We start from the raw sequence: 26,025 nt of genomic DNA, 5'->3' as shown, positions 1-26,025 counted from the left end.
ACTGTCTTAAAGTTTCTTGCTGAAAAGCAGATATCTAGTTATAACAATTTTAGTGATATTATGTGGATTCATTTATGTGAACATATCAATATTGGACATGAACTCTACAAATGTCCATCTATTACATTTAGGAGATGTGAAGGTAAATATTTTCTGTTTGGAGCACATTTTTTGCCGTATTTTTTTTGTAAAATGTTTCAGTTCGAATCAAAATTGCATGAAGGCGCCAATGTCTATAAACTCTTTGATGCAATTTTGAAAATGGGGCAAGTGTCTGCTTTCAGAAAATATTGGTCACTCTTCCCAATAGGCCTCACAGTCTAATCAACCTACCAGTAATTTTTTGGAGTGTGGGAGTAAACCGGAGGACCCGGAGGAAACCCACGCAGACACAGAGAGAACAAACTCTTTGCAGATGTTGACCAGCGCTGCAAGGCTGTAGTGCTAACCACTAAAGGAGCCTCTTACTGACTGTGACTGGTCATAAAATAGTTTTATTTTGGGGCCCCACTTTTAGTTTTGCCCAGGGCCTCACTTTGTCTAGAACCGGCGCTGCCTAAAACTAAAATATGGCTAATTTTTTGCCCCTTAGGTGACCCCTGCGGAAATTTTGAAAAAACCATAAAGAAAAAAAAAAAAAAACAACAAAAAAATACCATTGTAATAATCCAGGAACACTTACTCCAGGCCCTGTGACTGCGCTAATCTTCTTATATATCCGTTATCCATGGCCTCCTTTCTTTTAAAATCATGCTAATGAGCCTGGGGGTGTTACCAGAGCCCTTCCATGCTGCTGATTTGAAGGTTGTTACACTGTGCAGGAGCACTTACCCCTTCTTGCTATATGGGGGGAGAGGGGAGTGAAGTGCTGAGGGAGCAGGGGGAGACAGTCATACAGCCTGTGAAGCTGCACCAGAGAGAGGCTCTGATAACACCCCCAGGAGCCCTCCAGGCTTGTTAGCATAATTTTAAAAGTTGATTTTTAGAAAGGAGGACAATAAAACCTTGTAAAATTTCCCTTTAAGAAAACAGAATTCTTCCTGTAAACTCCCTCGGCTAGAGAATTTCTTCTTCAGTCTGCGCCTTGGTAAATTTCAATGGCTTCCTGTGAATGTGTCATTACTCATTGAGGGCGGCAGGAAAGGCCTTTGTGTTATAGTTATGTATAATTCAATGTTTTTATGCAGGAACAAACGAGATCTGAGAAGCGCAGCCTACATGATCATAACACGCGAGCCTGGCAGCAAAAATAGCGCCTAGCATGAGGTCCACAGCGATTCACAGCATTCCTGAGACATTGCACCGCAACACTATATAAACTGTGTATGTGAGGCTGAAAATATCAGCGGAGGATCCAGCAAACATCTACAGGGAGCAAATAATTTCTAATTGTTTCCTTCTCACTTTGTTTTTAGAATTACAATTTCCAAAGGAAACATTTAAAGAATTGATTATCAATTGTAAATGATCAGTACTATAGTAGCTGATCATTGGAGCAGTATTATAGTAGTTATATTCTTGTACATAGGGGGCAGTATTATAGTAGTTATATTCCTGTACATAGGGGGCAGTATTATAGTAGTTATATTCTTGTACATAGGGGGCAGTATTATAGTAGTTATATTCCTGTACATAGGGGGCAGTATTATAGTAGTTATATTCTTGTACATAGGGGGCAGTATTATAGTAGTTATATTCTTGTACATAGGGAGCAGTATTATAGTAGTTATATTCCTGTACATAGGGGGCAGTATTATAGTAGTTATATTCCTGTACATAGGGGGCAGTATTATAGTAGTTATATTCTTGTACATAGGGGGCAGTATTATAGTAGTTATATTCCTGTACATAGGGGGCAGTATTATAGTAGTTATATTCTTGTACATAGGGGGCAGTATTATAGTAGTTATATTCTTGTACATAGGGAGCAGTATTATAGTAGTTATATTCCTGTACATAGGGGGCAGTATTATAGTAGTTATATTCCTGTACATAGGGGGCAGTATTATAGTAGTTATATTCCTGTACATAGGGAGCAGTATTATAGTAGTTATATTCTTGTACATAGGGGGCAGTATTATAGTAGTTATATTCCTGTACATAGGGGGCAGTATTATAGTAGTTATATTCTTGTACATAGGGGGCAGTATTATAGTAGTTATATTCCTGTACATAGGGGGCAGTATTATAGTAGTTATATTCTTGTACATAGGGGGCAGTATTATAGTAGTTATATTCCTGTACATAGGGGGCAGTATTATAGTAGTTATATTCCTGTACATAGAGGGCAGTATTATAGTAGTTATATTCCTGTACATAGGGGGCAGTATTATAGTAGTTATATCCCTGTACATAGGGGGCAGTATTATAGTAGTTATATTCTTGTACATAGGGAGCAGTATTATAGTAGTTATATTCCTGTACATAGGGAGCAGTATTATAGTAGTTATATTCCTGTACATAGGGGGCAGTATTATAGTAGTTATATTCTTGTACATAGGGGGCAGTATTATAGTAGTTATATTCTTGTACATAGGGGGCAGTATTATAGTAGTTATATCCCTGTACATAGGGAGCAGTATTATAGTAGTTATATTCTTGTACGTAGGGGGCAGTATTATAGTAGTTATATTCCTGTACATAGGGGGCAGTATTATAGTAGTTATATTCCTGTACATAGGGGGCAGTATTATAGTAGTTATATTCTTGTACATAGGGGGGCAGTATTATAGTAGTTATATTCTTGTACATAGGGGGCAGTATTATAGTAGTTATATTCTTGTACATAGGAGCAGTATTATAGTAGTTATATTCTTGTACATAGGGGGCAGTATTATAGCAGTTATATTCCTGTACATAGGGGGCAGTATTATAGTAGTTATATTCCTGTACATAGGAGGCAGTATTATAGTAGTTATATTCCTGTACATAGGGGGCAGTATTTTAGTAGTTATATTCCTGTACATAGGGGGCAGTATTATAGTAGTTATATTCCTGTACATAGGGAGCAGTATTATAGTAGTTATATTCTTGTACATAGGGGCAGTATTATAGTAGTTATATTCTTGTACATAGGGGGCAGTATTATAGTAGTTATATTCTTGTACATAGGGGGCAGTATTATAGTAGTTATATTCTTGTACATAGGTGGCAGTATTATAGTAGTTATATTCTTGTACATAGGGGGCAGTATTATAGTAGTTATATTCTTGTACATAGGGGGCAGTATTATAGTAGTTATATTCTTGTACATAGGGGGCAGTATTATAATAGTTATATGTCTCCTATATTTCATAACCAGACTTTTTTCCCCCAAATTTACTTTCTACTGTGGATTATGTAAAAAGGATTTAATAGTTAATTACACATTATAGAAAAACAATTTTTTCTCTGCCACAGAAGACTGGTTCAGGCCTTCTTCACATGTAGTGTTTTCATTGTGTTTTTTAAATGCAATGGAAACCCTCCACCCCTGATCATTGCGTTTCCTGAGCTTTTAGTAAATATGCAGGAAACACATTGTTGCCTCAATGTGTGATTGGGATGGAGCTTTAATTGTGTTTAAAAATACAATAAACTCTACATGTGAAGGGGCCTGAGAGGGTTGTTCAGGAATACAAAAACACAGTCCCGCACCTGCATGGGTTGCATCAGGTGCTGCAGTTTGGCTCCATGCACACAAGCATGTACAACCCCTTTGTTTCTATAGAAGTATTGACCATGTGATATCACATCCAGCAAAGCCGGTTGCATGGAAGCAGCAGTCCATCTTCTTTACCAGTACACAATGCATGCATTTTTGTCAGGAGGACCATATAGAGCATTACAGAGAAGGACTGACCTTCAAGGATGCACAGTACATAAAGCACTTGAGGTTAGACATATTAATATATTTGTGCTGCAGCAGTTTCTGTCGGTGCCCATCCTCTCCCACTCCCCTCTCCATAGACTTCTATGTAATCACAATTTTACTAACCCTCAGTCCACTTTGCTCAAACAATGTATTTAAAATTAATTCCTGAGTGGATGCTGCTTTAAGAGAGGGATCAGGAAGAGAGTTCTACAAAAGGAGAAAGAAATATTTTCTCCAATAGGATATATTATAGACTTTATTGTAAAAGTATAAACGTAAGAAGTATGAAAAGCTAGAAAACTCTGGTTCTCAACTATTTAACGTCCATAACCTTTATACAAAAGCCCTGCAATAAAAAACAGCTGCCGATCAGGAGGAGCGCGGGGGTGGGGACTAGGAGCGCGGGGGAGGGGGGGGGAGACTAGGAGCGCAGGGGGGGAGGGAGGACTAGGAGAGCGGGGGGGGGGGGGGGGACGAGGAGAGCGGGGGGGGTGGGGACTAGGAGAGCGGGGGGGGGGGGGACTAGGAGAGCGGGGGGGTGGGGACTAGGAGAGCAGTGGGGGGGAGGGAGGACTAGGAGAGCGGGGGGTGGGGACTAGGAGAGCGGGGGGTGGGGACTAGGAGAGCGCGGGGGGGGTGGGGACTAGGAGAGCGGGGGGGGGGGACTAGGAGAGCGGGGGGGGGGGTGGGGGGGGACTAGGAGAGCGGGGGGGGGGGGGGGTGGGGGGGGACTAGGAGAGCGGGGGGGTGGGGGGGGACTAGGAGCGCGGGGGGGTGGGGTACTAGGAGCGCGGGGGGGGGTGGGGGGTACTAGGAGCGCGGGGGGGGGTGGGGGGGACTAGGAGCGCGGGGGTGGGGACTAGGAGCGCGGGGGGTGGGGACTAGGAGCACGGGGGGTGGGGACTAGGAGCACGGGGGGTGGGGACTAGGAGCACGGGGGTGGGGACTAGGAGCACGGGGGTGGGGACTAGGAGCACGGGGGTGGGGACTAGGAGCACGGGGGGTGGGGACTAGGAGCACGGGGGGTGGGGACTAGGAGCACGGGGGGTGGGGACTAGGAGCACGGGGGGTGGGGACTAGGAGCACGGGGGGTGGGGACTAGGAGCACGGGGGGTGGGGACTAGGAGCACGGGGGGTGGGGTCAGAGCACTTGGATAAGGAGAAACAGGCTGCTGCTCGTGGTGCATTCGCCCGGCTCCTACTCCACCCGATTGGCAGCTGTTTTTTTTATGAAAGACTTTTGAATACAGATTATAAACTTTTAGATCTCATGCACACAACCTTATGGACTTTTCTGTTCTGTATATGCAACTGTATTCTGGCCGTAAGTGTGGAACGCATTTAAATCGTATGGCAAAGTATTCCATAGTATCCGTATAAAATCCGGAGGGCTGGCAAATTTTGGCTGGCTGACAGAACGCACCTCCCGCTGGTTCTGGATACTGCATGTATATACAGCCTTATGCAGCCCGTATTTCATACATTCCTATTCACTTTTATGGGTCGTACGGAACGGAAATACAGTGGAAAATAGGACATTATCTATATTTTTAAACGTCCGGCTCACAGTAGGATGGAAAATATGGCCATGTACATGGATGGCTGTATTGCCCATTGGAATGCATGGGGCTATATGCCAGACTTCTATACGACTATTTATATGGTCGTGTGCATGAGGCCTTAATCGTGAGTGCCGCAGTTTTCTTCATGCTCCAGGTGATGGCTTCTATTTCTATTGTTATACTGCTGAGCACCACAGTATTAAGCTGCATTCACATGAACATATGAAAACGGCAGTATACACGTAGTAGCATACAGCCCCATTCATTTCAATGGCCAATATGGGTATCAATTTACTGTGCCGTACTGTAATTGAGCTGTATGGGTTGCATATAGTTGTGCACTGTATGCTGCTGTATATACATGCAGTATCCAGTGGAAAGTGCATTGTGTCAGCCAGCCCACTCTATTACGGATATATGGTATGGATATGGTGACATGTGTTCACATACGGATGGAAATTATCACATATTTACAGTATACGGATTCATACAGCACGGAGGTACAGGACTAGAGAAATCACACGTTCATGTAAATGCAGCTAAAGTGTCCGCTTATAATCCGAGCTGTGAAGTTCAGGGTCTGACCAAGTGGTTTAAAGGGACAGGGCCCCTATTGTTGCTTTGGTGTTGGAGCGTATTGTAAAAGTTAGTGTCCCTCTATAGCCACCATAGCAACATTAATATAAATTACCGTACACATCTAAAGTTGATCATGACTTTTCAATTAGCCTTTGTTAAAAACATTTACAGCTCTCACGCATATCTGTGCGCCTTCTCGTGATCCCTGTGCGATTTGATTATTTTTATTTTTTTAATTTTGTCTGCCAGGGAAGAGTTGTAAAATTAGAAAATCAGAATCACATAGTTAAAAATAATGTATATGGACATTGTTACTTAAAGCAAATTATTTGCAAAGCGGATAGAAGAAAGTATGACTTTGGGATGAGAACAACTGGGTGCGTTTGTAGTCTGTTACCTTGGAGATAACTTATGCTTAAGGGCAGGCAATATATGGTACCGACAGAGGCGCCTGGGGTCCGATGCTTCCAGTCCCATCACATTGGAAGTGCCATTAACATGTTCACTTTGTATGGAACCGCTGAACCAGTCCCTGGACTGGATTTGATTTAGTCCTGCTTATACCAGGGGTAAACTCATTAGACATCAGCAGGATGTGTGACATGGGCATTCCAAAACATACAGGATCGGAAGCACTGAACACAAAGAGCCAGGGAGGCAGCCTGACCTCATCAAAAAAAAAAATCTAAATATTAAACATTTAATTCCCTTTTCACAAGATACCGTAGGTCATTTATATGAGGAGATCAGTGGGAAGTGACAGAGCAAGAAGCAGACATCTGTATTCATCGTATACATACTCGGCTCTCTCGGATCCTGTGTGGCTGCTGCACAATGGACTGTGTGATCTACTTTTGGCCCCATCCACTGTCTATGAGCATTGGATGGACAACACTGGACCCCACTGACCATTAAAGACCTTTAGCAGATTTCCATCACGGTGTCACGGTCTCTGACAAAGTAGCACAGCAATCCTGAACAGTTATGTTTTTTACCATTTTTAATGGGAACCGTAATGGGGTCTCCATTTAGTCACTTTGAATCAAAATGTGAACAGAGCCTTGTATGCAAATTTCCCTTTGTGAATCTCCATAATGAACCAGAGTAGTACAGGGTCTACTAAGCAGAAGTCATAGCATTTCAGATGGAGCTAAGAAATGACTAATTAGACATGCAGACCAGATGCTGTATGGGAAAGGGGAAAGTGGAGCAGCAATGTGAGCTTTGACTTTACTAGCCGAGCCAAAGAGATCCACATGCTGTGACTGCAAAGCTTGCGTCAGCCCCATTAGCAGCCGCGCAGGGTCAGCTAGACAGCATCTACACTATGCAGGCGGAAACTGCCACAGCAGGTAGGTGGGTGGGAGGGAAAGAGGGGGCAAGATTGGTTTGTATGCCATGTACTACTTACCTTCAAAAGTCAAATAAAACTTTCCGCGGTCAAACCAAATGAGGGAAGGCTGTTCATTCTCTGTGTGGAGAGGATTGGAAGCGGGTCGGAAAAGGTTTTGGGAGAGGAGAGAGAAGGACATTAGAGTCAGAGCAGGATAAAACTACAAAAATGGGGAGGGGGATGGTACTGCAAGCCATGTGTGCTACATGTCTGGTGGGAGAAATAACCTTTTTCATACACTTCTTGATGGGTGACTGCTCATGTAATGCTTCATTGTCATTTTTGTCCTGCACATGTTATATCCACCACCTGCAAGAGGCAATATCCTAATAAAACCGTGCATTCATGCAGTTTCCCTCACTATTGATAAATGAGGCCCATTGTTCTTCCTTCTAGAGGAGAGACAATTTGCATAATTTTACTGCATGTAGGACTAGTTACATCGCTGAATCTTTGCAAGGAGAACCATACCCTTCTCAAGCTGAATTACTGCAAAAAACAAAACAAAAAAACCACAACAACATATAGAATACCACAGCATAGAGCACCACCACAGGTTGTAATTGGTAATGCAACCAAGAGAACCTTAAAATTTAAGAATAGTGAAAATAGTAATAAAAAGTTATCAAGTGACACAGTCCTACAGGGGCACAGCATTTTGAGTCATTGAGGTAGGATTCATCTTAGGGGAGGAGTGGACTAACGCGCCATCTCAGGCACTAATGCAGGACAAAATAGCATCTCTGGCTGGGATGTGAATATTCCTATAAAGCAAGTGAGAAACTGTCATGCAATGAACATTATTTGTAGCACGGCTAAGCCCTGGGCAATGAGACGGGCTCCAGGTTGTATCAAGGACTCGTCGTATAGGGAGAGGAGTGAAATATTTCACATAGAGCAAGAGCAATGAACAAGAACCAGCAGGAGGCTTTGACATTATGCATGCCACGCAACCAGGCAGCTATTCCTCCAAATGCCCACACACATGCACACTCGTCTTTCCTGAGCATGCATCCATCTAATGAACACATTAGATGGATGAAAAATCGTCAGATGTCGCTGATATTCAGCGAATATATCACCACCCTGCTGTAAGATCTGATGACCTAATCTCTGACAACTACAGTTAAAATTCCTTTAATCTGCGCATGTTCATAAAGTCATCAAAACAGAAGCTTGAAAGTTCTCCCTATGTTATAAAAGTATATCCAGGCTCCAAATTAAGGGTGTTGTCCCATAAATCAGTGCGTTTCTGTTGTAAAAACGAAAATGTCATCTGATTTCTATGTGTCCTTGGTGCTGGTGCTAATCTGAGTCTCTGCGCCTCTCCTGACAAGCAGGACAAGAAGCCATTTCTATTGGCCAGCCTGCAGGGTACAGAAGATCACTATGTAAAGACCTGGTTGGCAGGAGTGCGACTGAGCATGTGTGTCCACCAGCACTCAGCTCATTAGGTGGACATGTACATGCTGTTTGCTGTGAACACCAGGTGGCGCTGTACTATGTTAGTAAATATTACAAGTCTTTGTTGTAGTGTGTACTGTTAAGTATCATATTATTTAGATTATATTAAAAATTAAGAGGTCTCCATGGTTTCAGATTGGAATAATAATCAAATATTATTTGCCCACGTCCAAAACAAGCCCGTATGACCCAATTTTGACCCATTCATTAACATAGAGCCAAGGTGCATTACGACACGGCATTGTAAAAAAAAAAACAATGTTTTTCTAATCCCAAAAGAAAAACTCCCACAGGAAAGCCGTGTAGCCCAGTGTGATGAATCAGTGATACCTCTTGTGAGTCCTGAAATATTTCAATATTGTTGCGGTAATAAGACTATAAAGTACCAAATTAAAGGAATTTTAATCTTAATCTCTGGTTATTTTGGGTCACAGTATTGAGGTTATATCGGGGGAGTCACATGTTCTAGATGAGGCATCTACCACAGATCACTGCACACATTCTGAGACCTCTAGAAACCAAAGCGGGCCGGGCCATAGTACAGTACCTGCAGGCGTCTCTCGTCTGTCAAACGAGGCCCGTTTGTCAGCAAATGCATCGCCTTCTGATATCATGATCAAAAGAACGAGGGATAAGTGAAAACAAAGAATAAAAGCCAAAGCCATGCAAATCAGTGATAACATACTACGAACAATCACAGAGGACGGCAGCGACATTGACTGTATAACAACTGCATAGGTTATCCTAATTTATCAATACATTTTCATACAGGAATAGAATCTACATAAAAAGTTGAGTAACGTAAAACAAAATAATACATTCTAGGTATTTTTGATAATGTAGAACAGTGTTGACAAATGTACTGGATGTCAGGAGCAGATTTCTAAGTTCCTTTCCGGGGTGTAATACAGGATGTAACTCAGGATCAGTACAGGATAAGTAATGTCATGTATGTACAGTGACTGCACCAGCAGCAGAATAGTGAGTGCAGCTCTGGAGTATAATACAGGATGTAACTCAGGATCAGTACAGGATAAGTAATGTCATGTATGTACACAGTGACTGCACCAGCAGCAGAATAGTGAGTGCAGCTCTGGAGTATAATACAGGATGTAACTCAGGATCAGTACAGGATAAGTAATGTCATGTATGTACACAGTGACTGCACCAGCAGCAGAATAGTGAGTGCAGCTCTGGAGTATAATACAGGATGTAACTCAGGATCAGTACAGGATAAGTAATGTCATGTATGGACACAGTGACTGCACCAGCAGCAGAATAGTGAGTGCAGCTCTGGAGTATAATACAGGATGTAACTCAGGATCAGTACAGGATAAGTAATGTCATGTATGTACACAGTGACTGCACCAGCAGCAGAATAGTGAGTGCAGCTCTGGAGTATAATACAGGATGTAACTCAGGATCAGTACAGGATAAGTAGCGTCATGTATGTACACAGTGACTGCACCAGCAGCAGAATAGTGAGTGCAGCTCTGGAGTATAATACAGGATGTAACTCAGGATCAGTACAGGATAAGTAATGTCATGTATGTACACAGTGACTGCATCAGCAGCAGAATAGTGAGTGCAGCTCTGGAGTATAATACAGGATGTAACTCAGGATCAGTACAGGATAATTAATGTCATGTATGTACACAGTGACTGCACCAGCAGCAGAATAGTGAGTGCAGCTCTGGGGTATAATACAGGATGTAACTCAGGATCAGTACAGGATAAGTAATGTCATGTATGTACACAGTGACTGCACCAGCAGCAGAATAGTGAGTGCAGCTCTGGGGTATAATACAGGATGTAACTCAGGATCAGTACAGGATAAGTAATGTCATATATGTACACAGTGACTGCACCAGCAGCAGAATAGTGAGTGCAGCTCTGGAGTATAATACAGGATAAGTAATGTCATGTATGTACACAGTGACTGCACCAGCAGCAGAATAGTGAGTGCAGCTCTGGGGTATAATACAGGATGTAACTCAGGATCAGTACAGGATAAGTAATGTCATGTATGTACACAGTGACTGCACCAGCAGCAGAATAGTGAGTGCAGCTCTGGGGTATAATACAGGATGTAACTCAGGATCAGTACAGGATAAGTAATGTCATGTATTTATACAGTGACTCAGAATTCACACGTAAAGTAAAGTGACTCAAAATTTTATGTAGATGAATTCCATATGTAGATTGTAATATGTCAGGCTTGTGCTTAGATAAAACAACATCAGCAATTCTACATATGAACAGTAGAAATCGCATAGCACGCTAACTGGAAAGGATAAACAGCGCATTAATAAGGCACAATCGGAAATGCTGTAAAGGAAGCTGCGGTATAATCGGTAGACATCCAAATATCCAGGAAACATATGAAACGAGTTGATAGGATTTGCATCAACTTGACAGAGGAAGACGACTGAAGGATTTATCTAATGCTCATCACAGATGATAACATCTTATACAAGTGTAGGTCGGGGGCTTTCTCAATATGTGAAGAGCCTTTGCTGAAGCCCCTCCTGTCCTTGGCACATAGACTAATATAGAGTCATTACACACTGGAGACTGGACCTTTGTCTGCTTTCACTCAAAAGTACAAACATGTTGGACATCAAAAAATTTGGGGTCCTCTATAATGACAACAGAGTGTTAAAGGTATAATGCTGGGACCCCCACTGATCAAAAGTACATATGTCCCTTAACCCCCAGAGAACGGATTGGCAAATTGGGCACGGGCATTGCCACTCTGTGATAATGCAGGAGATAACCGAGACCAGTACTCAGCAATGCCAAAGAGACCCAATGCTACATTCACACTGGAGTTCGAGGGACCCCCATTCTATTGATCAGTGGGCACATACCACCCATCAGCTAGTCATTATGAATAGGGGAGAAATTGGCATCCAATTTATGGATCAGCAAAACCTGGTGGTTGTCTGGTCACTACATGTAATCCCAATGCTTTGCTTGTCACTGCATTGCGAACAATACGCTCTGTTCTCTTCATCCATGAGGGTCCCACTACTCCAAAGATGATAAAGTTGCCTTGTTGTGACTGAAATACCGCTTTAAAGACAAAGGCACTTGCTGGATGACTCAAGATGGACAAGTTGATGAGCTTTGTCATTGAGGTCCAGCAGTATGATCCGTACCCTCCCATGTAATCAGGCCAGGCCACGGTACTGGAAACATATCTATGGATGTTGCTGTGTTAAAGGGCAAGCAACAATGTTTCCAGTGGTAGAAACCTTACAAAACATGACCCGCCCCAAAGATCATTACTGAAAACTAGTTCTTGTTTGCTTATGTTCTTGGGTGGTTGGAGATAAACACCTAAACTTATAGGGTTGTTAGAAACCCAACTAAAAAGAAAACTCAGGATGTCATCTGTGCGAGACCACCTTAAAGGGGCACTCTGGAATAAGAAGAAATAACTTCTTGCAACATCTTAAAATCCCTGAAGCCTCAGTGCTGATGACATCCGCACTTCAAAGTCCGCAGGCAGGTAGGTAGAGGTGTAAGTCATTACTAAGCAGATAGAAATTAAAGTGGCGAGGACTCTTGTTACATTATTACATTTTTATTATTCCTTTAAGGATGGAATCCGACATGCAGTACCATCATATTTCGGACTATAAGGTGCACCGGATTATAAGGCGCACCATCAATAAAATGCCTGTTAAAATATCTAGGTTCATATATAAGGCGCACTGGATTAGAAGGCGCACCATCAGTTTTAAAATATCTAGGTTCATTTATAAGGTGCACCAGATTATAAGGCGCGCCATCAATAAATGCCTGTTAAAATATCTAGGTTCATATATGAGGCGCACCGGATTAGAAGGCGCACCTGAATATAAGGATGGATGACCAGCAGGTGGCAGTCATGTACACAGTACAAGGCAGCTGTTGTCTGTAAGTACGGTTTATATAAAAGGGGCACTGGACTATAAGGCGCACCTTTGATTTCCGAGAAAATCAAAGGATATTTTGTGCGCCTTATAGTCCGAAAAATACAATATATGTTGCAGCTTTTGCCATTGCCAAAAAATAAAATCCTGTACAAGTCCTTGCTTTTGAATGATCTGCTGGCATTGACCAAAGCATTGCATAATAAAAGGCTAAAACTGCATGTGTGAATCCAGTCCTAATCCAAAAGGAAAATAAGTGACAAAAGGATTATTAATTATTTATTGATGGACATATTGCCTGGTTTGTTCTTTTCTGTCTCTTCTGATATGTATCAATTTTATGACTCTTTTTACTTAACTTCCACATTGAATAAAGACTTATTATAGTAATTTTTTCCCCTTTCCTTTTTTTGTTGTTGTTAGGATGGAATTCTTACCTTACACAAGACTTGTATATTTTTATAGATATATTGTCAGTGCAGGACATTGATTACAGAATAGTTGTAATGCGCTTTCATAAAATATGCAGATATTGTTTTATCCCCTTAAACCTGATTGTAATGACTAGAAACCTTTGGCAATTTCGCACATGAGGGTTTGACCAGATTTTCCCAATATCCTACTGATTATCACAATATTTTTTTGCAGGGTTTATTTTTGTTTTTGAAACTTTATTTTTAGATAAATATTTAGGGTTAGTTTACAAGATACAATCTACAAGTTCTTTATTGTTGGGAGTTTCCAAATTGACCCTAAAACTAAAGTTCCTTGATTGGTTTGCGGTGTTTTAGTCTTTTTGGTACATCATAGATTGGGTATATTGTATAGATTGGGTTAACAGATAGGATGATGGGTAAAGTGTATTAGTAATTGTTTTATTATTATTATTATTTTTTTCATATTTTTCCAAAAATAATATGCCAAAGAAGACAGGAAGACATTTATTCAGTGACGGAGCCAATCTGAGCTTGCATGGACCCATCATATCTGTCATTTGGGGACATTAGGGGGCATTGCTGTTGCCTTTTGCCTTTACATAGCTCCCATTGAGTGATATGTAGGCTTCAAAAAGGAAGGCAGAAATAATTACAGGCAGTTCCCGGGTTACGTACAAGATAGGGTCCGGAGGTTTGTTCTTAAGTTGAATTTGTATGTAAGTCGAAACTGTATATTTTATAATTGTAGATCCAGACAAATAAAAATTTTGGCCCCAGTGACAATTGGAGTTTAAACATTTTTTGCTGTACTGGGACCAAGGATTATCAATAAAGCTTCATTACAGACACTTTACAGCTGATTATTGCAATCTGGGACTATATTAAAGCATCCAGAGAGGTCACCAGAGGTCAGAGGGGTCTGTCTGTAACTATGGGTTGTCTGTAAGTCGGGTGTCCTTAAGTAGGGGACCGCCTGTATAAACCAATCCTATCCTCTCCAGATCCTGGTATGTCTCCAGTAGCCAGGGACTCAATCAGCCCCTGCTTGATTGCAGGAGCAGGAACTTAAACCCGTCATGTTACAATAGCATGGGGTTATGTCTATGATGGGTTGTCATGAGGGCTTAATGATCCCCTCTATGAGATTATATGACTACGCTGAGATGTAACAGGGAATTTGCATATTGCACTACGTATTTGGTCTGATAATTTGCATAAATTATAATATTCACATGCTCCCCATTTTCATCTTGCTCCCCATTATTTAAGTAGGTCTAATGCATTGAATCTAGACATCATTTATGCACCACAAGACAATGCTGCTGCTCTGTTCCTAAAGATAAACACAGAGAGAAAGGAAATGAAATCTGTAAGAAGAGCAAAAACTCTTTACCGACTGTCGGTGTGGTGGCTGCACTCAAGGACGTAGCTGAAGAAATAGATGAAGTGCTCTCAGCTCGTGCCAAGGGAGCGATGGGCGGTGGGCTGGATGAATGGACGGGTGGACTGAACGGCCGTGACTGTAGAAGGAGGAACAAAGTTATCTATACGCACATGTTTCACATAAGAGGGAGGACATAGTTGTTCTTGGCAATGTTCAATTGGTCATGTCATGTAACACTTCTTTAGGATCACATTCACATTATCATTAACTAATGGATTATCAATTATTACAGATGAATAACTTGTTAATGTTAATTCATTAAAATCCTCTTTAATTAAATCTAGGGGGATGACTTACTTCTGTGACTGCAGGTTTCCCCGGAGGTACTTTAGGTCTAGATGGTGGACGAGGAGGTGGTGGTGGTGGGGTTGTACTGCACGTGGCTAGAGGAGTTGCTGGCCGAGCAGGTGATGATGTTCCTTAAAGAAAAAAAACAATACCAAAGAAAGTTTGATGAATAATGCTTAAGTAGTCAGTAACTTTTCACATAACTCTGCATACATGAGGAGTAGAAGTGAGTACAGGCAGTATATTTTATCATTGCAACTCCAGACTAATCTTTTTTTGTGACAATTCAATTTTAAAAATGCTGGATAGTCATAAGAACCAGAATTAACAATAAAGCTTCATTGCAGACACCTTTAGTAACTGTTATAGCTGTTTATTGTAATCTAGGGCTAAAGTACAGTAAATTACCAATTATCAGAGGTCCGTTTGTAACTAGAGGTTGTCTGTAAGTCAGGTGTTCTTGAGTAGGGGACCGCCTGTATAAGAAACTTGTATACTAAACTTGGATCCTAAGTGGATGCTTCCTTCATCATCTAATTTAGCTCTCATCCCCTTCCTTCCTAATATGTTTTTCACTTTGAAATCTCTGCTGAATTCCTTGCTGCTACTAACTAGACAGAAGATGTCAAACGACATAGAAACTCTATGGAGAAAGGAGGGGAGCAGTGACTCACAGCAGATACATCTCCACTAACAAGCACAGAGAGGACAAAAAAACTAGGAGATGCAGCCTGCACAGATGAGAACTGCTAGAAAATATAGATTACTGGTACAAAATGAACAGAAACAGTGTTACTCCTAATGTACATACACACTAGGCAAAATATAAGTTTATTGTTACCCCAGTAACAATTATCTCAATCTAAATTGGCAACAACAAAACCTACCACTTGCACTTCCTGCACCGCCAGGTCCTGGAGATGAAACCACAGCTCGGTACGTAGGTGGCGGAGGTGGAGGTGGTGTAGCTCTTTGCCCAAGGCCGAAATCCTTAGGCGATGAAGTGGTTTCTAATATTTCATCTTTAAGGAATGACTGTTCTGCAATTTTTTTGTGGACCTCTTCCAGGTTTAGTGGCGACGGTATATTTCGACATATTTCCGCAGTGGGCATCGGTTCACAGGGGCTGTCTGGTTCTTTAGGAGGTGGAGATTCAGAAACTGTTGTAGACGGAGTGGGAGGTGGAGTAGAAGGTGGAGGTGGAGAAGGCGGCTGGGGTGAAGAAGAAGCAGGAGGTGGAGAAGGACGAGGTGAAGTAGGAGGAGCCGGAGAAAGAGGGGGAGCAGGAGAAAGAGGGGGAGCAGGAGAAAGAGGAGGAGCAGGAGAAAGAGGAGGAGCAGGAGAAAGAGGAGGAGCAGGAGAAAGAGGAGGAGCAGGAGAAAGAGGAGGAGCAGGAGAAAGAGGAGGAGCAGGAGAAAGAGGAGGAGGTGGTGAGCGAGGAGGTGGAGGAGAAGGAGGTGAAAGCGGGGGAGGGGGTGAAAGAGGGGGAGGAGGAGAAAGAGGGGGAGGTGGTGAGCGAGGAGGAGGGGGAGGTGAACGAGGGGGAGGTGAACGAGGAGGAGGGGGAGAACGTGGGGGGCGTGGAGAAGAAGGAAGTGGCGGAGTAGCTGGGCACATCTTTTCTGGGGAATGGTCATGAAATCTGATCCACTTGTCTTCCGAGTTGACAGCCACAGACCTGGGGGATAATACGGGGCCGAAAATACTGTCCACGTCACTGATAGAAGCAGGTCGTTCTTCTGTGGCAACTTTTTCTTTCTGCTCAAGTCCTTGATCTACAATGAATAGATAAAAATAAAATACAGAATAATGAATAAAAAAAAAACAAAAAAACTATCAAGCGGTTGTCAGACCACAGAGTTATTATCTATACAATCTGCTCTGTTCACTTCTATGGGGGTCTAAGAGCATTGGGTAGGACAAAGACCTTAGTAACAATCAAAGTTAGAGAAATAAGTTACAAGCGACATATCTTGGGGAACATGTTTGCGTTAAATACTATATCCGGTATATACATATGGGTCCCCAAAAGAAGTCTTCTAAATCCATAAACAATCTATTGTCTCTGCTGAAAAACTATGTTTGGAAAATACAAAAACTTATACTGCAGTAAATGAAGGGAAATCCAGGACATAATTAGCTGCTAATGACAGAACGTGTATATGTAGATGCCAGCTCACTACCTAACCAAGGAGAACAAAAAATTATCAATCTCACCTGTTCCTGCTGGTAATGGTGAAGCCGTCCTCGGTGGTGTAGCCGGAATATTTTTGGGTGGAATGGGTGGAGGCGCTGAACATTGAAGAAAATCACGTAGACTTAATATTCCCACTCAGTTAAGGCATCAGGGATACTAAAATCCCAGTATAATATGCACAGACTACTTACTTCCAGTTGGGAATGGTCTTGACAACTTTGGAGATTCTGAAGTTGCGGCGCCTATTTGAGAGGATCCCCATATTTCAGATTGGTCTAGTGAAACTAAAAAAAAATAATAAATTATGCGCTGAAGCACAAATATTTGTAGGGAAACAAAGCTGCAAATTCCGTGCTCAGAAACTGAGCTAATAGGGATTGCCCACTTTAGTTGGGTTTTCCAGAAATGAATAGTCTATTAATATTTGTTGTTGACAGACACCCCGTCTCTGCACCAATAAGCTTTAACGTGTCAACAGAACTAAAGCAGAAGAAGTTGGCTCTGTGTTCTTGTAGTGACCAAAAGCTGTAATTACAGTGGAGGTTCCCATTCACTTTCAATGGGGGGCCTAACTGTAGTGACAATATCCTGCCACTTCAGACACACAGAGCCACTGAGTCACTGCGTCTGTGTGTCTACACTTTTGCAGCAGTGAACAGCTGAGCCCCACAATACATAATCGATTGCCTATCCCAAGGATAGGCAGTCAACAGCAATGAATGGAAACCCCTCTTGAAAATTATTATATGTATATTGAAAAGTTTATCACTTATCTTTACCTTCAGACTTTGCAACCTCAAATGTAGACTCCAGGGGAGGACCGAACAATTCAGCTGGAGCTTTCTTACTAAAATCGATCAAAAAAACAAGAACTAAATTATTGCCGAATTCTCACAGTGGATTTGGGCTCAGGAACACAACAGTTTTTTCCTTAAGTGCACCATCATTTTTTTGGCCCATATAGACAAGTCTATAGGTTCATGCTTACTTTTTGCAACGGATCTGCCTTTTAAGAGCGTATTTTATTCTGCTCCATTTAAATCTATGGATCCGTGCAAAATAACCCCCAAGTTCCCATCTATTTAACATGGGTGGAAAAAAATAAAAACCGGTTGTGTGCAAGAGCCCATATATACTCACATAAGGGTAAAGGAGAGGTGACGAGAACTTGCAAATTTGTAAATCACGGCACGGATGATGTGTATCAGTGCTTTGGGCTATAATCTGCAATGATTTGCACTTTACGTTGCAGATCTTGTACATAGGTAGCACTAACCTTGCAATTTCAGCTGTGGGTGTTGAACGCCTTGGCCTTGCTATCTCTTCACCTGTAGATATTAAACATTACACAGTTTTGACAGACCTGGGAAACTTCCCTCTCTGCCGATGCACAAAGACTATGATTACCCAATGTGGCTATGCCCAGACTCAATGTGCCTTCATGTACCCAATTATTTAGGCCAATAAATCTTGTATATGCCAGTTTTTTCTTATATTATTTGATGTGTAAAGTGCTGCAGAATATAATGGCGCTATATAAAGATTATTATTATGTCCTCAGACTGTAAGCTCTTGCAAGCAGAACCCTTCACTCCTATGACTATGTTATTATGCTGTAATATCTTATTTTATTTGTACATGTCCCCCATGATCTCTGTAGCCCTATGGCATATGATGGGGCTATATAAACTTAAAACTTAATATTATTATTACATTTAATATTTCATTCCATTATTGAAATATTAAAATATAGGAATAGTGTTTAAGAGCAATATCAACTATCTCAAAAAATAGGGAATAACATGCTAGTCGTTGGAGGTCTGAATTTTTTCAACCAGCGCCATTCAAAAACAATGGGGGTCCAGTTCTCCATAGTGAATAGGGTGACAAATGAAGCGTGTGCCCCTGTACTCCATTCATTCTCTATGGCACTCCCAGAGGTAGATGAATGCTGACAATGAATGGAGCAGGAGACCGATGCTCTACTCGCTGGTCCATTCATTACTGGTACCAGGCCTCACTTTTTAGTGTTTGCTGCTGCAGGTTCCAACCAATCAGCAAGTTATTTCCTATTAAGTTTAAAGAAGAATCATCAGACTGGAAAGAATTTACTAGGATATGCTATTGCTTCATGATTGAAGAGAGATCGTCTCACTGAGGATGCTGAGAATGGAGGGCAGATCAGGTGGCAGTGATGGACCCACCGATCAAAAGTACCAGCAACTTGGGTATAACAAGAAGCCATTGCCTTCCATGATTGTAGACTAGTCAACAGTAGAGGCTGCTTACTCTAGCTTTATATATGGCAGGGGAACCAAGTTTAGGATTTTTTAGCCAGGCTAAAATATCTATGATGCTGGTCGTTCAGCAGGCAACTCCTGGCTTTTCTTGCTCTATAAAGGTGATGCTTATTACAGAGGGTAATGTGGTAACATAGTATAAAGAAAGGAAGTTAGTACCTGACTATACCCCGTGTACAATACATTAGGGAGGCCGGTTACCCAAAATAGACTTACTTTTATTTGCCTCGCTCTAAATCTAGTGTTAGGAGGTTGGAACCGTCATGTTCCCAAGAGCAATTTTATCATTATTATTTTTAATAATGATCAAATATATCACTTTATTAATAAAAAAAATAATACATTTCAACAGATCAAAAGTGGCTGCAAAAATTGCACAGATATAGAACGTTGGCAGGGAGGGCATTAGTTTGTTAGTTAACCTAGGATGTAAGTGGGTGACCAGTCATATATACATCATATACAGGAGTCAAAAATAGACTGACCAGATCAGGTACCTGGTGCATTTTCAATTCGGTGTATAAAATAGGTTTCATAAAATGGGGCTAGAGGTGTGGATGAGAAAAAAAAACTAAGGTCTGCCACCAGCAATGCATCTATCCAGGCGTCCTTAATGTTCTGTACACTCCATAGATACTATAATACACTAATGGACCAGCTCTTCTAATGCAATGCTAAGGAGAAGACCTACAAGAGAGAACATTCCCTTTGACCCTTCTACTTACTTGACAAGTGTCTCTTAATTGTGCCCTATTAATAAAAACAAACACGTATTATAGCACGCGGCATGCGCTGGTTATACATGCACTCTGCACAGACACGCAAGGCTATTAGATCAAGCCGGTTACACAGAAAGCAACAAGATATTACGACAAACTTTACTCCGAGCAGGTTAGTAGAACCAACTGGTTATATGGAGGCAGAAAAGGAAGGATTGTTAAGGAACACGATGACTCTTACCGTCATACTAAACCTTACAAGAACTGGAAGATAATAGCTGGTTTGTGTTAACAGGCTTAGACTCTGATCATTTACAATATGAGGACATTATATTTGGCATTCTGAACAGTCTAACCAAGAAAACAGGGGCAAAAGGAACAATAAAGCAATATATAGGAGTATATTCAAGTCAACAGAAGCCCTTAAATAGTCGTGAACAGGTTTCGCTTTATGATGGTGGCGTCAGCGGGGCTCTCTACCGGTGGGCCAGGCGTGGCGCCAGCGGGGCTCTCTACCGGTGGGCCAGGCGTGGCGCCAGCGGGGCTCTCTACCGGTGGGCCAGGCGTGGTGCCAGCGGGGCTCTCTACCGGTGGGCCAGGCGTGGCGCCAGCGGGGCTCTCTACTGGGACCAAGCGTGGTGCCAAAGGGCTATCTACTGACTCCAGCTGGAGGGCTATCTATTTGGTATAGCTGCTGTCAGCGGGCTCTCTACAGGGTCCAGCTGGTGCTACAGGACTATCTAAGGGTCAAGTCAGGTGTCAAGAGGGACTGTCAAAGTATGCACAAGGTACCAGCGTGTCCCCCACAACCATCACAGAGTATAAAGGGCTGAAAAGTCATAGTAAGACAATAGAAAGTATAATTGAAAAGGTGGCTACCCATTGTAACCATAACTGGTGGTAAGAATTATTATGTTATAATGTAGGTGTGGACATTCAATACCTGCATGGTATATGATAAAACCACCAAGGTATATAACTGGCTGCCTTGTCATCTGTGATGCTACGTGGTTGTACAAGTTGATGAATAGTGGCTTATAGCTGGGCTGTCAGAAGACGTGACTGGTGGCAAAGTAACTGGATGAGTGGTGACACACATGTATCTACAAGTATAACTGGCTGTATCAGATCACATGAATTCGTCCAGTTATAACATTTAATGGATCAGTGCAATCTGCTAAATGTTGCCTTATAGTTGGGCATAACTTGTAGCCTATGACTAGTGACATATGAAGCTATTTAGAAATACAATACATTGCACATAGGCAAACAAGAAGTCATCCCACCACATACCAGAGAGGAAGGAAACCAGATCCTGGTTCTGTATATTAAACCAAACAATTGCATACAAACATCCTAATACATACAAAACACACACAAATTAAATGGATAATATTGGAGATATGTAGCGTCGCGATCCTTACCGGGCTACGTCTCTGCGGCCAGCACAAGGGAAGAGAGAAGACACACCTAGTCAAAGAGTGATACATGAGTGATCACTAACACACAAACTACTGGATACTACCATCAGTAACATCATATTAGCCTAGGATGTTATGTCCTCCAGATCTGTGTAAGACAGAATCCTGGAAATCAACAGAATTATAAATTCAGCTCTGAATGTGATGAGAGAAGTCATAGCAGCATATATAGAAAGCTGGGGCTGTCACTAGACAGATCTCTTACAGAATTAATGGAATATTGTCCCTGGAGAGATGTGTAATCAGGCATGTGTGTGTTCTTAGTAGCAGCAGGACTGTAAAATATGGATTTATATTCCAGGATTGCAGCTTTTCCTAGTGCACTGGGGCGTGTCCTCACACTGCTGTGCTCTTATCACTCCAATGAGCTGTTCCTTTGGTTGTTAAAGCACTAACTTCTGGTCAAATGTCACAGGAGTTGAGAACTGTGTAGGAGTTGAGTGGAGATAGATGGAGCTCAGCAGTGTAGGGGCACGCCAATTCTGATTCCATTCCAGTACAGTCCTGCAGCTACTAACAAAATGCACAAAGGTACGAGTACATATCTCTCCAGGGACAATACCTAAAACTGTCTGCAGAGAGCACAGCAGTGTGAGGACACATTCTCACCACAGCAACCCTAAATTTTTATTTCCTCATTTGTACTGAGTGGACATCATCTTCGGTCCCCCCCCCCATCTATGATATCAAGGGTCTTTTACTAGCTGTAGGTGCACCCACTAACTTCCCATCACTATATCTCTGTGTGAATTTGGAGATTTTCGCCTTGATACAAACTTTTTCTTGACTCCTTTAGTAGAAAAAAAAAAAAGTAATAATACTATAAAGCTATTAATACATTTCCGGTGTTCGGCAGATCTACTCGTCATTGTATGTATGATCACAAAAATAGGCGGGATTCATTTTTGCTATTTTTATGCACAAGTTGATCTGATCCTAAAAGAGCAATTCTACCCATATATAATTTATATATAAATACTCAAAATAAAAGTAAATTAAAAGTACCCCAGATTGGAATAACTTATAACATGATACAACAATGCTCAATTTCATTTGCCATATGACGAAATGGTGCAACCCCCTAAGGTTCTAGGACTCGCCTTCTTTTTAGCCCCTATAAAACAGTACTCTATGCATAGCTCCCAACCGTCCCGGGTTTTGGCGGGACAGTTCCGCTTTTTCACCTATGCCCGGCCATCACGGGCAGCTGGGAGATTGTCCCGGATATTCCCCCCAGGTCCCGCAGTGGCTGGGGTTGTCCCAGCTCTGTGTCCCGCCTAGTATATACTTTCAAAGTCAGAACTTGTGTTACTGAATGGCTTCTACAGACATCGGGCAGGGATGCGCGTGCCGCCATTTTGTCCCTCTTTCCCTTTCAGAAATGTTGGGAGATATGCTCTATGGGTGACGCAGGGGATATTCGTATGACCCATAGCACAGGGTGAATCTACACTTCATAGGTGAATTGCTCTTTAGGAAGCAAGCACAGAAATCAAATGCAAATCATAACACATTTGGGTTAAATGAGATGATTATAAAGAGACCAGAATCAAAACACCTAAACAATATTACAACCAGCGAAGAAAGAGGTTTCTAAGAAATTCCTAATCTGCTGTGAAAATATCTGCAGCCGTGAATGGGGGTGAGATATACACAAATATAATACATTTGCCGTTCAGAGAACCTGCAGTGCCTATCGGCCTGCGATGTATAAAGTGCAAAAATCCAAAAGACGTTTGGGTCAATTTTTGGCAGATTTTGTAACAAATTTTCCCTCTATCCATTGTCAAAGGCTAAAATCAGTAGTACAAATCCACCATATAAGTAGCATATCTGTATACTGGCACCATACAGTGGGGAAAAAAAACTATTAAGCCACCAAATGTGCAAGTTCTCCCGCTTAGAAAGATGAGAGAGGCCGGTAAGTGACACCAAAGGTAGAACCTCAACTAGGAGAGACAAAATGTGAAAACACATTCAGAAAATCACATTGTCTGAAGAATTTATTTGTAAATTATGGTGGAAAAGAAGTATCTGGTCACCTACAAAAACAAGCAAGATTTCTGGCTCTCACAGACCTGTAACTTCTCCTTTAACCCTTTAAGGACGCAGCCTTTTTTCTTTCACTTCATCTTCAAAAATACATTTTTCCGTGTACAGAGCTGTGTGAGGGCTTATTTTGTGCGTAACAAATTTTACTTCTTTGTGACGTTATTTTTTTATTGCATGCCGTGTACTGGGAAGCTGGAAAAAAAATCAAAATGTGGGGAAAAATTCCGGCACCTTCTTGTGGGCTCAGTTTTTAAGACTTTCACTATGCGCTAAAAAAACACCTCTGCTTTATTCTAGGGACTGACCAGCAGAAATCCCAGAACCACACGGGGGACCTAATAACTCGCAGAAATCCCAGAACCCAACAGGGACCTAGTGAAGGACCTGCAGAATTCCCAGAACCACACGGGGGACCTAGTGTTTGACCTGCAGAAATCCCAGAACCACACGTGGACCTAATGACTTGCAGAAATCCCAGAACCCAACAGGGACCTAGTGAAGGACCTGCAGAATTCCCAGAACCACACGGGGGACCTAGTGTTTGACCTGCAGAAATCCCAGAACCACACGGGGACCTAATGACTTGCAGAAATCCCAGAACCCAACAGGGACCTAGTGAAGGACCTGCAGAATTCCCAGAACCACACGGGGGACCTAGTGTTTGACCTGCAGAAATCCCAGAACCACACGGGGACCTAATGACTTGCAGAAATCCCAGAACCCAACAGGGACCTAGTGAAGGACCTGCAGAATTCCCAGAACCACACGGGGGACCTAGTGTTTGACCTGCAGAAATCCCAGAACCACACGGGGACCTAATGACTTGCAGAAATCCCAGAACCCAACAGGGACCTAGTGAAGGACCTGCAGAATTCCCAGAACCACACGGGGGACCTAGTGTTTGACCTGCAGAAATCCCAGAACCACACGGGGACCTAATGACTTGCAGAAATCCCAGAACCCAACAGGGACCTAGTGAAGGACCTGCAGAATTCCCAGAACCACACGGGGGACCTAGTGTTTGACCTGCAGAATTCCCAGAACCACACGGGGGACCTAGTGTTTGACCTGCAGAAATCCCAGAACCACACGTGGACCTAATGACTTGCAGAAATCCCAGAACCCAACAGGGACCTAGTGAAGGACCTGCAGAATTCCCAGAACCACACGGGGGACCTAGTGTTTGACCTGCAGAAATCCCAGAACCACACGGGGACCTAATGACTTGCAGAAATCCCAGAACCCAACAGGGACCTAGTGAAGGACCTGCAGAATTCCCAGAACCACACGGGGGACCTAGTGTTTGACCTGCAGAAATCCCAGAACCACACGGGGACCTAATGACTTGCAGAAATCCCAGAACCCAACAGGGACCTAGTGAAGGACCTGCAGAATTCCCAGAACCACACGGGGGACCTAGTGTTTGACCTGCAGAAATCCCAGAACCACACGGGGACCTAATAACTTGCAGAAATCCCAGAACCCAACAGGGACCTAGTGAAGGACCTGCAGAATTCCCAGAACCACACGGGGGACCTAGTGTTTGACCTGCAGAAATCCCAGAACCACACAGGGACCTAATGACTTGCAGAAATCCCAGAACCCAACAGGGACCTAGTGAAGGACCTGCAGAATTCCCAGAACCACACGGGGGACCTAGTGTTTGACCTGCAGAAATCCCAGAACCACACGGGGACCTAATGACTTGCAGAAATCCCAGAACCCAACAGGGACCTAGTGAAGGACCTGCAGAATTCCCAGAACCACACGGGGGACCTAGTGTTTGACCTGCAGAAATCCCAGAACCACACGGGGACCTAATAACTTGCAGAAATCCCAGAACCCAGCAGGGACCTAGTGACGGACCTGCAGAGTTCCCAGAACCACACGGGGGACATAGTGACTGACCTACAGAAACCCCAGAACCCAACAGGAATCTAGTGACTTGCAAAAATCCCAAAACCACACAGGGACCTAGTGACTAACCTGCAGAAATCCCATACAACACGGGAACCTAATGACCTGCACAAATCCCAGAAGCACACAGGGGGCGAATGACTGACATGCAGAAAGCTGGGACCAACGTAACGTGAGCAACACACTACACTGCCAGCGACCCAGATCCTGCAGTGCCAGACGCGCCCCCCTGCTTAAAGGAAACCTACCATTTAATTTGATGCATTATGAAGCAAACAAACCTTGAGAATGATGTAGCTACACTGACGCAAAAACATACCTTGTTTAGTCCCTGAGCTTATTATAAAATTCCGGATATTGAGACCTGGCTCGGCGTTTCTCCTCTTGCACTGCTTCAGAGACTAATGTAATCACTGTGT

At 42.6% G+C, this 26,025-nt stretch overlaps 1 protein-coding gene across 17 annotated transcripts in view; it reads right to left on the bottom strand.

Annotated features, from left to right (window-relative positions):
• The window catches only part of SGIP1 (SH3GL interacting endocytic adaptor 1), a 61,976-nt gene that overhangs the window by 12,582 nt on the left and 23,369 nt on the right, over nt 1–26,025 (bottom strand). For 3 of the 17 annotated variants that reach the window (XM_072127619.1, XM_072127628.1, XM_072127622.1), the window contains 11 exons: nt 21,581–21,592; nt 20,163–20,187; nt 18,414–18,465; nt 17,917–17,984; nt 17,329–17,421; nt 17,158–17,232; nt 15,828–16,715; nt 14,950–15,071; nt 14,602–14,728; nt 9,399–9,455; nt 7,406–7,465 (listed from right to left, as the gene is read on the bottom strand). In XM_072127619.1, coding sequence (XP_071983720.1) covers nt 7,406–7,465; nt 9,399–9,455; nt 14,602–14,728; nt 14,950–15,071; nt 15,828–16,715; nt 17,158–17,232; nt 17,329–17,421; nt 17,917–17,984; nt 18,414–18,465; nt 20,163–20,187; nt 21,581–21,592 — 1,579 coding nt within the window. Of the gene's footprint in view, nt 1–7,405; nt 7,466–9,398; nt 9,456–14,601; nt 14,729–14,949; nt 15,072–15,827; nt 16,716–17,157; nt 17,233–17,328; nt 17,422–17,916; nt 17,985–18,413; nt 18,466–20,162; nt 20,188–21,580; nt 21,627–26,025 lie in introns of all 17 variants that reach the window. The other 14 variants (XM_072127617.1, XM_072127618.1, XM_072127620.1 and 11 more) reach the window with 10 other exon arrangements.

This window comes from Engystomops pustulosus, chromosome 10 (genome assembly GCF_040894005.1).
Source record: "Engystomops pustulosus chromosome 10, aEngPut4.maternal, whole genome shotgun sequence".
Classification (NCBI taxonomy): Eukaryota; Metazoa; Chordata; class Amphibia; order Anura; family Leptodactylidae; genus Engystomops; species Engystomops pustulosus.
This window is presented reverse-complemented; position numbering and strand designations above follow the sequence as displayed.